At 44.6% G+C, this 15282-nt stretch overlaps 1 protein-coding gene across 5 annotated transcripts; it reads right to left on the bottom strand.

The window, feature by feature from the left end:
- Positions 1 to 255: 255 nt before the first annotated feature.
- Positions 256 to 14915, bottom strand: LOC146175458 (protein phosphatase 1 regulatory subunit 14B). Of its 5 annotated transcripts, none has more exons than XM_084581831.1 (6): positions 14733 to 14915; positions 13216 to 13306; positions 9913 to 10193; positions 5284 to 5364; positions 3858 to 3899; positions 256 to 2191 (listed from the first exon to the last, which is right to left on the bottom strand). In XM_084581831.1, exons 3-6 carry the CDS (start codon positions 10144 to 10146, stop codon positions 2150 to 2152), a joined length of 399 nt encoding a protein of 132 aa, XP_084437957.1. In that variant the 5' UTR covers positions 10147 to 10193; positions 13216 to 13306; positions 14733 to 14915; the 3' UTR covers positions 256 to 2149. The 5 variants fall into 5 exon arrangements, with proteins under 5 accessions (XP_084437957.1, XP_084437958.1, XP_084437956.1 ...); XM_084581832.1 differs by lacking the exon at positions 13216 to 13306 and adding an exon at positions 12065 to 12188; XM_084581830.1 differs by lacking the exon at positions 13216 to 13306 and having other exon boundaries at positions 14733 to 14910.
- Positions 14916 to 15282: the final 367 nt, after the last annotated feature.

Raw genomic sequence — 15282 nt, 5'->3', positions numbered from 1 at the left:
ACATGGAAGCGTCCAGAGCCTCGAGAACAGATTGTTTATTCGTGCTGTCCAGTTCTGCACCTGTTTTGAAACCTTTTCAGCGTGCAGGCCTGAAAGTGTCGAAAGCGAACCGCTTTGTACTGGGGCAGCAACACTTGATGTAAACGCTTTTGCAAACGCTTTTGTGTGCTTTCAAACACAGTGAGCTGGGCCCTTGGAAGAGCATTGTGAACAGCAACAGCAAGCAAACCCTGCCAAACTGAGTTCTGTAAAACGCTTCACATTCAGGCATGTCACGCTCCATTTGCAAGAAGCACTGATTGATTTGCGCCTTTGCTATCTATCTTTAGTATTACACGTATGCCAAAAGATAAACATGCCCACAGCATTTGCTGAAAGCAAACGATGGGGGGAGCTTGCAAGGTCATGTGACCATCACGCTGCTTCCTGTCAGAATGAAGCTGAGACCTGTCACCAATTAGTCCAGGACTAAAAAATCGAATGTACCCAGTATGTTATTCTCGCGGCTATTTCTGAACGCGCGATTATTAGCGTAGTTTTCCCAGAAGCGATGTTATGAGAGTGATGTGCTGGCTCCTCGAAATTCACCTTCACGTGCTACCTACACCCATGAAATACTGCACATAGCAAAGTATAGACAGTGTGACATAATCAAGGCCATGTTCCTCGTCTTGAACACACACAACTTCTGAAGACTTTCCAAAACATTCCAAAGGACGTAATGCACAGTGCAACGAAGTACTTGAAAATCCTCCAATGCATCTACCATTCACAACATCCTTCCTATTAGCATGCCTTCTTTTTTTTTTTTTTGTACAGTGTAGTCCACCCCTTGTGGGAACACCTAATCTGTTTTCAAACCAACACAGTGGCAATTACTTCCATTGCTTAATGAAAAAAAAAAAAAAAGGAGAGACACTACATGTCACACAGATACTAAAGAAAAAAATGTAGCCAATTTGCATGGTTAATTAAATCCAAAATAGGTATGCTAGCACTGCTTTGCCAGGTTAAGCTAAAGTGGATGGACCGGCTTCATCCGTGGCAACACTGACGATACACACAGTGCTCAACGGCCCCTGCTGCCATTCTTATGCCATGTGCAACGCCACCTGGGCAGCTCAGGCTGTGAAAGGCACATTTGACTCTGCTCAGCAGGCTTTATCCCCCGTACAGCATTGCTTTTTCAAAAGTGACACATCTAGTGCTCGTGCACTCGAAATATTAATTAGCCTGCACCACTTGATGCCAAACATAAGCTGTAAATAGTGCCACTATACTGCTGAGGTACTGCCTATAGGTATGGACCACACACTGCACATATCAATCATGCTCACTGTGACTACTAAAGTATTGAGGAACTCCTCAGCAAGCCATACAGCAAGACTCTGTAACACTCCCAGAGTTCCTTTGCCAAAAGTCCAGGGACTGAAGAGGACAGTTTGCTCTCTACTTCAGAAAAAGGTGCACCTTCGTCAGTGGTACATTTTCACACTATAAGTACTCGCTTCAAGGTGAGAACACAGCTCAATCGATGTTCACACAAGCACTGAAATCACTCCCACAACCCTCACAAGACAGCCAGTACCAATGCGATTGCCACTAGTGAATATTCACCAAAGTGCTATAGTTAACCATAGTTCTACCACACAATGACTGCTTTGCACCTAATTAATAGCAAAATGACATCTGGCAGTGTGTATCGTTGTCGATGTTTTGGGCCAGTGTAGACGTCACATAGTGAAGGTCGGCTATTTTGATGCTAAGCTTATAACTGCACTCGGGGAACATTGCCATGTTTACCAAGCTCAACAAGCTGGCATCAGCCAATTTCCTTGGTCAGCTCAGTCATCCATGTGGCTATAGGCCTTAGTTGTCGGTGACTGACTTCGTTGGCTGGGTGCACCTCAGTTTACTGAGTAGCCCTGACCCCAGCTAAACAGAGAGCTGCCACAAATGATCGGGAGAGGTTTCAGCGAACAAGAGTAGTCGGGAGATGTGTCTACAATGTGAACAGCGTGCAAAACAAAAGAATGTATCAAGAACACTGTCGGAGAGTAGTGTACAAGCTTATGTGGGTGGTGAGATTTTCTTTAAAGAACATGGGTCCTGATGACTAGGACAAACAACACCTGGCTGCTGGCAGGTTTCACAGGGTCTTGGCCCGCTGTATCAGCTCATCGATGAACATCTGCAATGGGTCAGAAGATCCCATCAACACACTCGAGCCATCTGGCTGTAAAAATGCTGGTTTGATGCCACAATAAGCATGCAGTTAAAATGCAAACAGGGAACAAAATGAGCATGGCAAAGCTTGAGAAGAAAATGTTTCGCTGCCGCAGTATCGGATGCACCAAAGAACACATGCTTGCTCATCTGGCATTTCATTTTCTAGGAGAAGAGCAGTGATCTCAAGTGGAGCTTTGGGCACAAACTATTCCTGCAGTTTTCATTTACCAGCTATCAATTTCAGGCCTCCAAACAAATGTGCAATGAGCTCAATGATGTCTTGCTGCAAACATTACCTTGCATGCACATTTTTAGGGTCACCAAGTAAACTTATTCAACTAATATTTGAAATTACCTTTTCCAATGCTTCTCCAAATTTGTATTCAATCCTGCCAAAGTGTTCGCAACCTTATGTTGCTTTCAACAAGGTTGACGACTGGGCAAGTTGGTAAGGTTTCTTTTTTAACCAGCCAAAGGACGAGACACGGAAGAAGAGGACAGGACAAGGCTGGACTAACAACTGAATGTTTATTGAACGAAAGAAAACAACGAAGACTCGTTCTGAAAAGCACGCGCACAACCCAGCCGGTGAATTAGCAGGAAATTGGGAAGAAGATGAAGAAGGCATCAGTTAGCCTTCATTGTAAGGAATTCCCTCTATTAGAAAAGTTGTTAGTTAGGCCTTGACTTTGAATTGACTTTGAATTTTCTTCTTCATCTTCTTCCCAATTTCCTGCCATTTCACCGGTTGGGTTGTGCACGTGCTTTTCAGAACGCGTCTTCGTTGTTTTCTTTCGTTCAATAAACATTCAGTTGTTAGTCCAGCCTTGTCCTGTCCTCTTCTTCCCTGTATCTTGTCCTTTGGCTGGTTAAAAATTATGTTGCTTTGCATTACCCTTTCTTGAAACATCTATAAACTTGAATCTTATAAGTGTTCACCGTTCTGGAAGTTAAGGGTGCACTGATGAGCGTTCTGTAGAATTTCATTAACATCTTGATTTTGTTTTCTGGGCTTCTGTGAATAAATAGTTTAGTTGCACGCAACATAGTCGTAAATTAGCAATAAAAATAAGCGCACACTATTTGCTCCCGCGAAACCCGATCATTCTGAGTCGACCTGAAAATTCTCTGATCTGTGAAGACACTGAAATCAATCTTTACTAGCATTTTTGGGTATGATGCAAAAAAATTTGACAGAACCACTACATATCTTTGGTTCAGAGAGCATGTCACCAAAACAACAAGCCTGATACAAGCGAACTACATTCACAAAACCACTTCGTGCATTACTCCTCCGACGGCAGAGTGACAAGCCATCACGAGATTGCATGAAACAATGTCCGCGCATTGGGCAACTCCTCCTACTCTCGGCGGCAAGTTGAATAAAGAGAAAGGTGGAGCCAGGCCGTTCTATCTGATTTTAACAGCAAAATTCATCACACAGGGCAAGCATTCGAATTTGGCAAGAATACTCAGAGCTCCCTCAAGCTTTTGCATCTGTATTGCAGAATGCTATCCATCGAAAGTGAACTTACGCTGAGGAACATTATTATGCCCGTGACATGCTACAGCATGAACACTGCACTCTTCATGCTGCAAGTACAAAAAAGAAAAGATGGAAGGCTTACCTCCACTTGGTCTCGGGACTGTTTGGCACCTACCAGCTTTGCCTGCAACACCAGACAAACTGCTATTGCAAAACACCTTCTACTTGCGTTACCGAGTATTTACAAATCATCATAGACTGCTGTATGTTACCACTAATTCAGTGAAAGGCTGGCATTTTATTCTGCTCTCTTGCTGCCTTCTTTGTCTTCTCCACACTCGTGACCATTTGCAATCACAATGTTTTTGGTGTAAACCCTCCATCAGCAAAATTTATAACTCTGTACCCTTTCGCTACATTCACACAATTCTTCATGCTAGTGTACAAGGAGCTTTGTTAGCGTTATGCACCATCCAGTTAAAAAGATGCATTTCTTGGCTGTACGAGGTGAAATCTGATTCATTCTAGCTGCTACCAATGCTTTACCAAATCGTAATATCTAAACTACATTTCATGCTGCCACTACCGACTTCTTCAGTTTCTCTAGCAGCCAAGCTAAGCAGGAAGGCTAATTTAAGTAGGGCACATTATGCTCTACCTCAGGGAACATCCTAAACCTATTGTGGTAGGTCACTAGCCTAGCTTTTTTTCTTTTTTTGCTCCCCCCCCCCCCCTCCTTTTTTTCGGAGTCCAACATCTCTCAACCACAGCAATGGTAACATTTGCACCAGTCTTAGCTATGCTTCACTTCAAGTTAGACATTCAGCTTATGCCAACAGAGCACACAGCATAAGCAGGCAGCTATAACACAGCCATCGGGCTGACTCCTTACCCTGAGAAAGTCTCTTCGGCGATGGTCACTCTCCATGTCGAGGAGCTCGTCCAAGTCTATCTCAATGTCATGATTATCATTCTGCTCTCTTGCTGCCTTCTTTGTCTTCTCCACACTCGTGACCATTTGCAATCACAATGTTTTTGGTGTAAACCCTCCATCAGCAAAATTTATAACTCTGTACCCTTTCGCTACATTCACACAATTCTTCATGCTAGTGTACAAGGAGCTTTGTTAGCGTTATGCACCATCCAGTTAAAAAGATGCATTTCTTGGCTGTACGAGGTGAAATCTGATTCATTCTAGCTGCTACCAATGCTTTACCAAATCGTAATATCTAAACTACATTTCATGCTGCCACTACCGACTTCTTCAGTTTCTCTAGCAGCCAAGCTAAGCAGGAAGGCTAATTTAAGTAGGGCACATTATGCTCTACCTCAGGGAACATCCTAAACCTATTGTGGTAGGTCACTAGCCTAGCTTTTTTTCTTTTTTTGCTCCCCCCCCCCCCCCCCCCCTCCTTTTTTTCGGAGTCCAACATCTCTCAACCACAGCAACGGTAACATTTGCACCAGTCTTAGCTATGCTTCACTTCAAGTTAGACATTCAGCTTATGCCAACAGAGCACACAGCATAAGCAGGCAGCTATAACACAGCCATCGGGCTGACTCCTTACCCTGAGAAAGTCTCTTCGGCGATGGTCACTCTCCATGTCGAGGAGCTCGTCCAAGTCTATCTCAATGTCATGATTATCATCCTGCGTGGTTAAAAAAATGGAAGAACTTAAAGTTATAGCTCTAGAATGTGTGACATCAATGCGCATCAGCACTTTATCCTACAAATGCATAAAACAGAAAATATATAAAAAAATGGGGTGAAATGCATTAGGTTCAGTATCGAAAACAAAAAAATTTGCATGGCACAGACAGTATATAATTGCCAAATATACAGTATTTTACTCAAGATATATATGCCAAGTGTCTCAGGATAAAGGTTAAAAAACAGTGTCCCAGCCCAGTTAAATCATGTGAGAGTTGTTGACAGTATTTGACAGAGTTGTTGAAGGAGTGCCTGTAGTATTTTTCATTCGCCAAACTTGAGTAAGTAGTAAATAATTAGCAATTTTTTAATTACTGGCTTGCAAAAGTGTAAATACAGTACTTTAACATATTGCTAAAAACAGATATCTGCGTTGTTTCCATCGGGGTACGATATACGTAGCTTTATGTATTGGCCTTCAAAGAAAACTATCATGTGATCAGTTGCTTGCTCACATCTCTGCCCCAATGCACATGCAAAGCCTCAGTGGAGCCACTACTCTAGAAAAAAAGCATGCTTTATTCTCTGAGACATGTCTCGGAACTTTGGAGTGCCACCGTCATCACATGAGAGCAAGTTATGGTTTAAGGCTGGTAAAAAAAATACTACTTTACATAAATAGCAGCTTGGCGCAAGTGTTCCTGAAACCATTATTCAAAAAGCTATCTAATTAGTGTTTACTAATTAACGAAGTTCGGACAATGAATACTACTACAGACTAGACCACGCAACTCTTAACACCCTTCAGCTGGTTTCACTAGGTCTGCGATATAAGGTTTTGCAAACCTTGGTCACATCTAGATAGGATGCTCAGCACATACATATGCACATATGTATGCATGTGCGTACACACCCACATACACGCACATGCTGACATTGTCTACTAAACATCCATCACAGAACATAATGTCACCGATGATGACCACAATAGCCAAAACTAACATAAGGTGTGGCTCCCACACAACATATTAGATTACTGGTTGTATGTCCCAATGTGATGCAATGAACACTTGACTCAACACCATCCACACCTATGTCTTATCAGTGTTGAGGAGCTCCTTCACTTTAGTTCAGCAAACGCTATTCGAGTCTGCATAGATTGCATAGCATTTGTGCACTAACTAATGAGCACCTGTGGAAAGGACCAAACGTGCGAGACAGAAACAAAAAGCTACCAAAGGATGTATGAGACTTTCAGCATTAACGAAAATCAGCCTTCAAATGCAGCCAACATAGAAACCACGACCAGAGTATCATACATGTGGAACTGCTTTCATGGCAACAAAGGGTCTGGCAGAGCTGATTCAGGGTGAAAAGAATGCCATTTAGTAACATGTGACATCTATAAGCAATATGGGTTGGTAACATGCCCATACAAAATTAAAATGCACAAAGATAACTTCTTGAGGAAAAAGCAGGAAAAAAAAATTTATTCGAAGCACAAGTACACACAAAGAAAGAAAGTTGGCCAACAGTCTTATCATTCAAGCCAAGCAGAATACCATATGAGGAAATAGAAGGTTTTTAAAATAAGCAGAGGCTGCACAAAGCTTTTGATGTTCTTTTTAACTACCACCATCTTTTCTCAAGAACAAAGTTGCTGGAATTAAGACAACATGTCTGGCACGTCGTTGCGTGCCTGCGAAACCAAATGAGTAACATCCTCAACTGCAAACACGAAAGGATGCTCCCAAGGTCGCCAACCGCATAAACGAGTCTCTAGTGAAAGCAGGAGATGGCCGACGAATAGACTTCCTGTTGGCAGCACTCTATCCAGGAAAAGTGTGTGTGTGTCTGGCAGGACTGCTGCCCCTGAAAGGATGCTGCATGCTGACAGCACGTTCCCACAGATTGAGGGGAAGGGTTGCGAAAGGAAGAAGGCATACAAGCACAACGCATACGTTAAGCATTCTGCAATCTGCTGGCTGCCTGCAGCGAACGCGCTGCCCTCTCGTTGCATTAGATTAGCGTGACCATTGGTACTTGACCGTGACTCTCGACCATACAAAAAACAAAGCACTGAAAAGAAAATCTCTAGTGCTTTTCTACTTTCTCCATCCACTTAGCTGTTTCCTCCTCACCCTCAAAACATTAATGCTTCAGGCAGACAAATTTTAGGCATGTCAGATGCTCTCTAGCATGTACAAACTCAGTTTAGTGTCAAAGCCTCTGACCTGTGACGAGCTCATGTAATTTCCTTTCACCACAGATGGAGATAATCTTAACATGATAGTAAAATCACACAGTGCACAATCTTTTCAACGGGGATACACCTAGCACAACTTTGTTGCAATTTTTCAGCCACCTCCACTTATCCCCAAGATGGTCATTTAATTTTTGCAGTACTGCACGTTGAGAAGAGCCTGATCCTTATCCAAAATAGACTAAGCACAGGCCTATCTGACTAATGACTAAGAATTTCTGCATAAAGCCAGCATGTTGCACCTACATCATCCACCTTCTAAAATTTATTTTATCTCAACACAGCAAAGAGCAGCAGCACAGGAAGAAGGTTATGCAAATTTCTTGATAGTAAGAGGGCGATTGAATTCCAAACGAAATTAAGTTAGAGATTCATACTTTTTAGCTGTATCAAACAGGAAAATATAAATTTCTTAAATGTAACAAAACATTTACATTCAACATGAAGTTAAGTTAGTGATTTATGCATTTCACCTACATTAAATGCTGCCTGTAGTTCACTTTAAGAAAGGTAATAATTGTACAGCAGGAGTATGAAAAAATATTTAGTTCTATTGAATAAAAGTATGCTCCTTAAAATGCAAATCACCATGAAGAAAAAGAATGTTATGGCTACTGCTTCTGTTTAAATAAAACATGTAACTACACACAGGTCAGTGCCACATGGATGCCAAGCAAATGAATTCGCAGACAATGCTGCAACAATGGTGAAGCTCCTCAATACTACCTGAACGTCCCCACTGAGGCGACAGACTAGGCCTGCTCCATTTTAGAACCTAGAACAGTCATCATAAGGTCTGGGATATCTTTGTCCTGTCACATTGTCCAAGGAAGCATGGCCCAGCAGAAGGAGACTGCTCAATGAAAAGAAACGCCGAAGGAGAGAGTGGGAGGGGGTTGACATCTCCTCCCCGCACCAGAGCGAGAGTGGTGGTTGGCTCCGCTGCTTTGTTGTCACGCTTCCTCGAGCGCAACCTCAGATTCCCACCCCTCGGGACACTTCCTGTCATCTCGCACAAATGAGACCAAGCACTCCTCTCTATCCGCTTGACTCATTCGACGACAGTCGTTTGTGTTAAAAAAGAAGGCGGGCAGGGCACCTTATTAAATTGACAAAAATCTCTTCCTGCAATTTTTATGATGCAAAAAAGCTAGTAAGGAAGGCATGAAGCATTCCCTTGGGCCTTAAAATATCTCAAGGAAACGTGCAAATGGGGCTGCTGCTAGCCTGACATCCTCATATAAAGCCACTTTCTGCAGTCAATACTCCAAAGCGCGTCTGTCTACCTGCCGAAGGTTTCACATCCATACTAAAGGTTTGTGCCCAGTATTAAAATTGTCAATGCTGCCGACTATAAAAGTCTCTTTCCCAAAATACTGAGCTAAGATAATGGCATGCTTTTAAAAATAATAATAATGAAAAGTGACATAGCTCTTGTCACATGACTTTCACACGTTGGCATTTACAGTACTCAATTTCATTTTGTTGCATGCTTTTTGTGTACCAATAGTCTTCTGATATATCTGAGCAGAGAGTCCTTGTTGTTGAGCTAATACCATAACAGCTCTTTAATGAGCTTAGGAAAGTGAGAAATACATGAACATGAGGTCATTGGCAGACTGTTTTGCAAAGAATCATGTGCTGGCTTGTATTCTCCATGCCACAGTGGACCCTTAGGGTATTTTAATAACAACAATAAATAAAAACGTTTCGGCAAATGGCATCAGCACGACATGGTACCATGAGGCATACACAGTGCTTTTCACGCTAATCAAACAACTCTAAACCACACCCTTTAGGTAGCATGCTCTGCATACAAGGCCACTTTCATGCTCATGTTTGCACTAACACACATATGGAGCCATACAAAAGGGAAGTAACTTTCACCTTAATCACAGCTTACGCACAAGATGCTGATTATCTAGGCATTAACTTGTCATCATTCTTCTCACACTCTAAATAAATAAAATTACTGACATCACAAACATTACAGCCCTTTTTTACCAATGTCCCTCACTGCTGCTGCAATAATAATAATAAAAAAAAAAGGAGAGAAGAATGGGAAGCACATTAAATCTGTGAACCCTACGATGCCTTTGCAAGCTGATGCAAGGAATGGTTGCCCTGCTTAACTCGAGAGTTGCTACAAGGCAAACAGTGTGGTCAACTTATGCACCAATGAAGAAGCATACCAACGAACTCATTCCATGCACCCACAGTACAACTGTGGTCACAATGCAGCTTCACCCTCGCATTTTGAAACGCCCACGAGGGCACACTCACTGAGCAGGCGAAGAGCCGCTGCAGCTGCTCGTACATCCACATCTCGACGCGCAGCCGCTTCTTGATGAGGCTCATCTGATGCGGACCATACTTGGCTGTCAGGTACTTCTTCTTGCGGTCCTGCAGTTCCTCCTTGTCACCACCTTCAAAGTTGACGTGCAGCGTCTTGGGACCTGGGGCCAGGCACTCCCCGGGGCCTTTGAGGCTGGCACCTGTGGCCAGGCCACACTCCATTGGGTGGCTTGTGGCTGGGTTTTCAGAAGGCGCTGAAAAAGTTGTGCCTGCACGGAATGTGCCCACCTGATGTGAGGAATCTAGATGTGGGCTAGGTTCCCAAAGCACTCAAATTTACTTTTAGTGTTTTCTTTCTTTTTTAAATCTACAGGTGCGACAACAGTCCAGTATATAATTCTGGTAGAGCAGAAGCAAACTGAGGGCTGCACTGCCCAAAGTCCGTCTCAAGATTTTTTTTTTAAAGCCTCGAAGCATACAAGGCAGTTAGGTGTGTGACAAAACATTGACGCAGCATAGACGAAAAGGGGGCATGTAAGGAAAGGAAGAGAGCCAAGCACCACCTGCAGCTTACATTTATCGGTGTCAAAGACAAGTCTGAAATGCAAGTGTATATGAAAAAAAAAAAAAGAAGATAAGCACTTACTAATATTTCAAGACAAAAATAGATTCTTTTCCAGATGTTTCATTATTGTTTATGCTATATCAGTATTTATCATCTCTCCAACCTCCAGACAAGCAGAAATTATACGATATGTAATCTGGGCTAGCAGTCAAAGTTCCTAGGATGCCAGTCGACAGTTTAATTCACCTTGTGAAAAGAAATTAAAGCATTTGACAGCCCTCCCATGCAGACAACTGCGTCCCGAGCAGTGCATCTCTCTAGTAGCAGAGAAACATGCTTTACCGCTGCTCACTTTTTAAACAAGGGCTTTTGGTTTCAGTTCCCATGAAGAAGGGGTCAGGTATATCATAGCATTAGCGAAAGTCCTTTGAGCCAATGAAACTCTCAAAACTTTGGGTTATGCTGTTACCAGCTAAAGCTGATATGTGGTGGCAATTTTGAAAGGCCAGGGAGTTATTCAGATAAAATTTATGGGCTTAGAAAGTTTTTTTTTTTTTTTTATTCTGCATTTGGCCGAATCGGTACATGCAATTCATGTAACGACAGAAAGAACATGCCACAGCTCTTCTATCATTATATGAGCTGCAATCTGTTCTCCAGTGCTTCTGTGTACACAAAAAGCTGACATGATTTACGAAGACAAAAAAAGACACATTTGTAGTCTTGTTTCAGCGATACAAACTACTTGTACCAAGTAGAAATTAGCACTTGCCACAGGGAGTTTTAGATGAGTAATTCACCACTCCTTAATTTTTGCTTTCTTTGTTCAGGCTGACAGCGTTACTCCTTGTTTGCTACAAGCATTCAAAGGTGATGCTGAATGAACCTGCCCTGATAATACAATTGGGCTTGTCGAAAGCCCACAATCAGTGCCCTGTCAAGCAAAATAACAGTGTGTGACAGTGGCTCGTGCGTATCAACAAACAATGCCGATGAGCAAGTGCAGCTGCACAAACATGCTAGGTACAAGGAAATAAGTTGCTTGGATGCTGTAGTATTTTGCGTTACTGGTTCTGTATTGTACTGATTACCTACACTGCACAAACATAAGCCTGGCTCTGCACTGTGTATGCAAATAATATCTACTTAACAATGTGCCCCTGTGGGAAAATTATTACCACAATGAAATGAACAATGATTTAACAAACTACCCGTTGGACCAATTGGGAATTTTACCGTATTAAGCCACTTGGGTCAGTTACTCCAGTTAGGTGCTTTTCTTACTACAGCTAGATAAGAAAATAATAAACAATTCTGTCTGAAAAAAAGGATGTGGGACGGTATCAACCAGGGATTTTACGATAGATACGCGAGGACCCAGACAGCCGTTTCGTGATGTGCCTGCTGCGACATTCTAGCGGAGTGAGTGTGCAGTTCTGTAGCCAAAAAGGTAAGGAAATATATTCGAAAAGCTACCAGGGACCCACAACTGCGAAGGGAACGTCACGGCTGGTCATAGACACTTCCAAGAGGAGTAGCAAAAAATAAAATAAAAGAGAACATGGAAGGATGAACCTGAGAAGAGAAGAGAAGAGCAGCATGCCTCCACCTCTTGCCGCCCCAACGCTTCTAGACCCCACCTGCAGGAAACTGGTCCCAGCCGCTCCCGCTACTGGCGACAGCAGCACGCGTGCCGTACCTACAATATGCAGAGCGGGTCTTTGAACCCTCGCTTGACCGCTCCGCAGAGCCTAACAAACAGCCGTCACACGCGCTAGTCGACAAGCACGCACTGGCGTTGGTTCGAAGAGGCGTATTTCTTTGCGCCTTCCTTCCTTTTCATTTCTAGCCATTTCTTTTTAATTTCAATCTTAGGCCAGATCCGACACATGCTGCATGCACATTCATGGCGAGCGAAAGCCGGTCTCCTGGCCTGTCGTTTTGTCCGATAACCTTGCAAGGCCGCGATGTGTGCGAGTCTGTATAACGAGAGAAAAAACGCCGCAAGGTCGGCGGTAGCTCTTCGCATAGAACGGAAGAAAAAAGAAATTAAAAGCGGGTGTCTATAATCGACCCACTCACCGACTTTCGAAATATATATATATCCACATCGCCACCGCGGGCTGCCGCGCAGGTGGAAGGATTTCTCCCGCCCTCCTCAAACCCGCGCGAAGCCACCCAGCAAGCCCTGTTATTTATACATGTGCAACCGCGATATGTGCCAGCGAATGCATCACAAGGCTAGCGGGCTGTCACCCCCGCTCTTGGGCGCGCTACTAAAAAAACCAGATCGTTCTTCCGGCGCTCCCTTTTCCCGGGCTCGATCGTCGCTGCAGCTAGGAAACGCCAAGTCCGCAGGATGTGTCGCACGACGACGCACGGTAGGGCCCATTTGCGCAATGTAAAAACGCTTCGTGAAGCAACCTAGCAACGAGCGACAGACGGGACGTACTACGCGCTCCCTTTTACTGCCGCAAGCAACGGAGCGCAGCCGGCGCAGACAAAACGGCGCCGCGATGCGTTTTCTGGAGCAAGGGTCGCCGCTCATTTGGGAGCCGGATTAATAATAATGAGAGTCTGAGGTCGTCGAGTGTGCACAATTGTCGCTCGCCGCCGCTTCTCTCCATGCTACTGCGACACCATTCTCACGTGTCGTGCACTAAACGTGCATCTCGGCGAGAAGGTGGTAGCTCTCAGCAACGGTTGCTGCAGAAACGCGCACTCACCTTTCTCTGCGGGAGGTAATTAGCGAAGCGTATTTTCTCCAAACAAACGACAGCTCGGAACGACCCATGCCTTGACAAATCGGCAGGCGCCCTGCACCGCGCATGCAAAGTGTCAAAAGCTAAATGAGCGCCAGGATTTACGACAAGTCGCGCAACTATGCGTATTTAATTCTTGCTGGCCGAGTTTCGCAATATATGTGGCCCCCGCCCGTAGCGGCACCGTAAATATTCTCGTTCGTTCGGATATTGCTCACACACAAAAAGAATGAAAGCCATCTCTCGGCGAGCAATACTCCGACGCGCTTTTGCTTTCTTTTTCGTCGCACTGTGCAGTAAATGACTGCGTCAAATGCGAACTTTCATGCAGGCGCGCACCAGCGCGCTTTTTACGCAAGCCTTGAAATTGCGCATTCACAGCGCGCACGCGACGACGGAGTTTCTCTATCAGCAGCAGACGAGCTCCGGCGCAGAGCGTACTTCAAAAGAGCCGGGGATGCTAGATTAGAAATGAGAGTGCATGGTGGTTGGGGGACGGCGACCAGTTTTGCAAGGGCGCCTTTCACCACCACACACCACAGACTGCGGCCAGCACACACACGGGGCATGCGACAGGGCCGGACCACGTACCACGCCTCTCGTGTGACCCCGAAGCTCTACGAATGAGAAAATTAAAAAAGAAAAGGGAGCAATCTTTACCTCTGCTTCGGGCAGTGCCAGCTTTATCGCCGCATCGCGTTCGCCGATAATGATGCTCGGCAAAATAACTCACGCGCGTCCTGACGGAAGAACTAAAACAAAAGAGGGAAGTGGCCGGTGAACAGAAAAACAAAAACGAAACCAAAAGTCCCCGCCGCAGTGAAACGGATAGTTGCGCCGTCATGCACGAACGATTATACGCGATCGTGCGATGAGACGAACCAGCTTCTTCGCTACCCCGAGGCAACCACCCGACGCTTCGTAAGAGGCTTCAGGAAATAAACAACGAGAAGAAAACAGCCCTCCTCTAAAGCCAACGCGATACAATGGCCGAGGGGAGCGAAGAAGCCTCCTTCACGATTGCCTCACGACCGCACCACACCTGCCCTTTGTTCCCAGACAAACGGAGGAAAAAAAAAAAAAAAAAAACATCTCGACCCGTTCGAGAGAAGAAAAGCCAAACAAGGCAGCGCGTATGCAGTTTTGCACCGCGACTGTATTCCCCGCCGAGGTGATCTAGCTGCCACACTATCAGCACCACAAGCGCCTCGATCTAACGCTGTTCCCGAGACGCAGCGGCGAGCTGCGGCGTTAAGACATTCACAAAGACTTTGCAGATTTTATACACAACACACGAAGCAGCGCGGGCGCAGTCGCGACGGAAAAAAAAAAACAAGGACTTCATTCATTTTTAAATAGACCCCGCGTGCGTCCATGACGCCAATGTGCCCGCCTTTGTGCCAACAGGAAGAAAAAAAGATACGGAGAGCTAGAGGACGCATATTTGGGTTTAAATTGAAGCAACCGTGGTCGAAGCTTACCTTAAGAAGGAGACGGCGTAATTTGGCGTGCCCGTGTACTCCGAATCTGTTCGGTACCAAATGTGAACGACCCGCACCCGCACCACGACAATTGCAAAGGGACTTCCCTCTCAACGACCCGTCGCGATGTCTCGCTTTCGCTCCGTCGCCGGAGCCGGAGAAACAAGCAACGCGCGGCGCCTCAACGAAAACCTGGAACGGCATAAGCCAGATAAATTTTTCACCGTATAGGAGCGCTACAACAGCGAGAAAAAAAATCCAATTTACAAAATATGTATGAGCAGTTTGCAATTTAAACGTTCACGTTACATCAGTGTCAGTAGTGTCGGGAATAATGAATTGTCTAATTTTGGGATAGACCAGAACCGAAAGCGAAACTTAAGGTGTGCGCGTGAAAAGTCGCTGCTTGAACAAACTAGACAAATCGGCTTTGGTTCACACAAGCACTGCATACGAGCAAAATACGGTGGTGTGATTTATATTAATCCATTCTCCAAGCAGCAGTGGATATCATCAACGCATGTGCGCAGCTTCATTTACGGGCTACGAG

This window comes from Amblyomma maculatum, chromosome 10 (assembly GCF_055883805.1).
Source record: "Amblyomma maculatum isolate TAMU_Amacu chromosome 10, ASM5588380v1, whole genome shotgun sequence".
NCBI classification, from domain to species: Eukaryota; Metazoa; Arthropoda; class Arachnida; order Ixodida; family Ixodidae; genus Amblyomma; species Amblyomma maculatum.
Note: the sequence above shows the minus strand (reverse complement) of the source record. Positions and strands in the feature narration are given on the sequence as shown.

Coding starts and splice junctions, on each gene's coding strand:
- LOC146175458 (XM_084581829.1), bottom strand. CDS start 14,095: ATGACGGCGCAACTATCCGTTTCACTGCGGCGGGGACTTTTGGTTTCG. Junction 5,365..9,912: donor AGCGGCTCTTCGCCTGCTCA/GTGAGTGTGCCC, acceptor TTAACCACGCAG/GATGATAATCATGACATTGA. Junction 3,900..5,283: donor GCCGAAGAGACTTTCTCAGG/GTAAGGAGTCAG, acceptor CTGGTGTTGCAG/GCAAAGCTGGTAGGTGCCAA.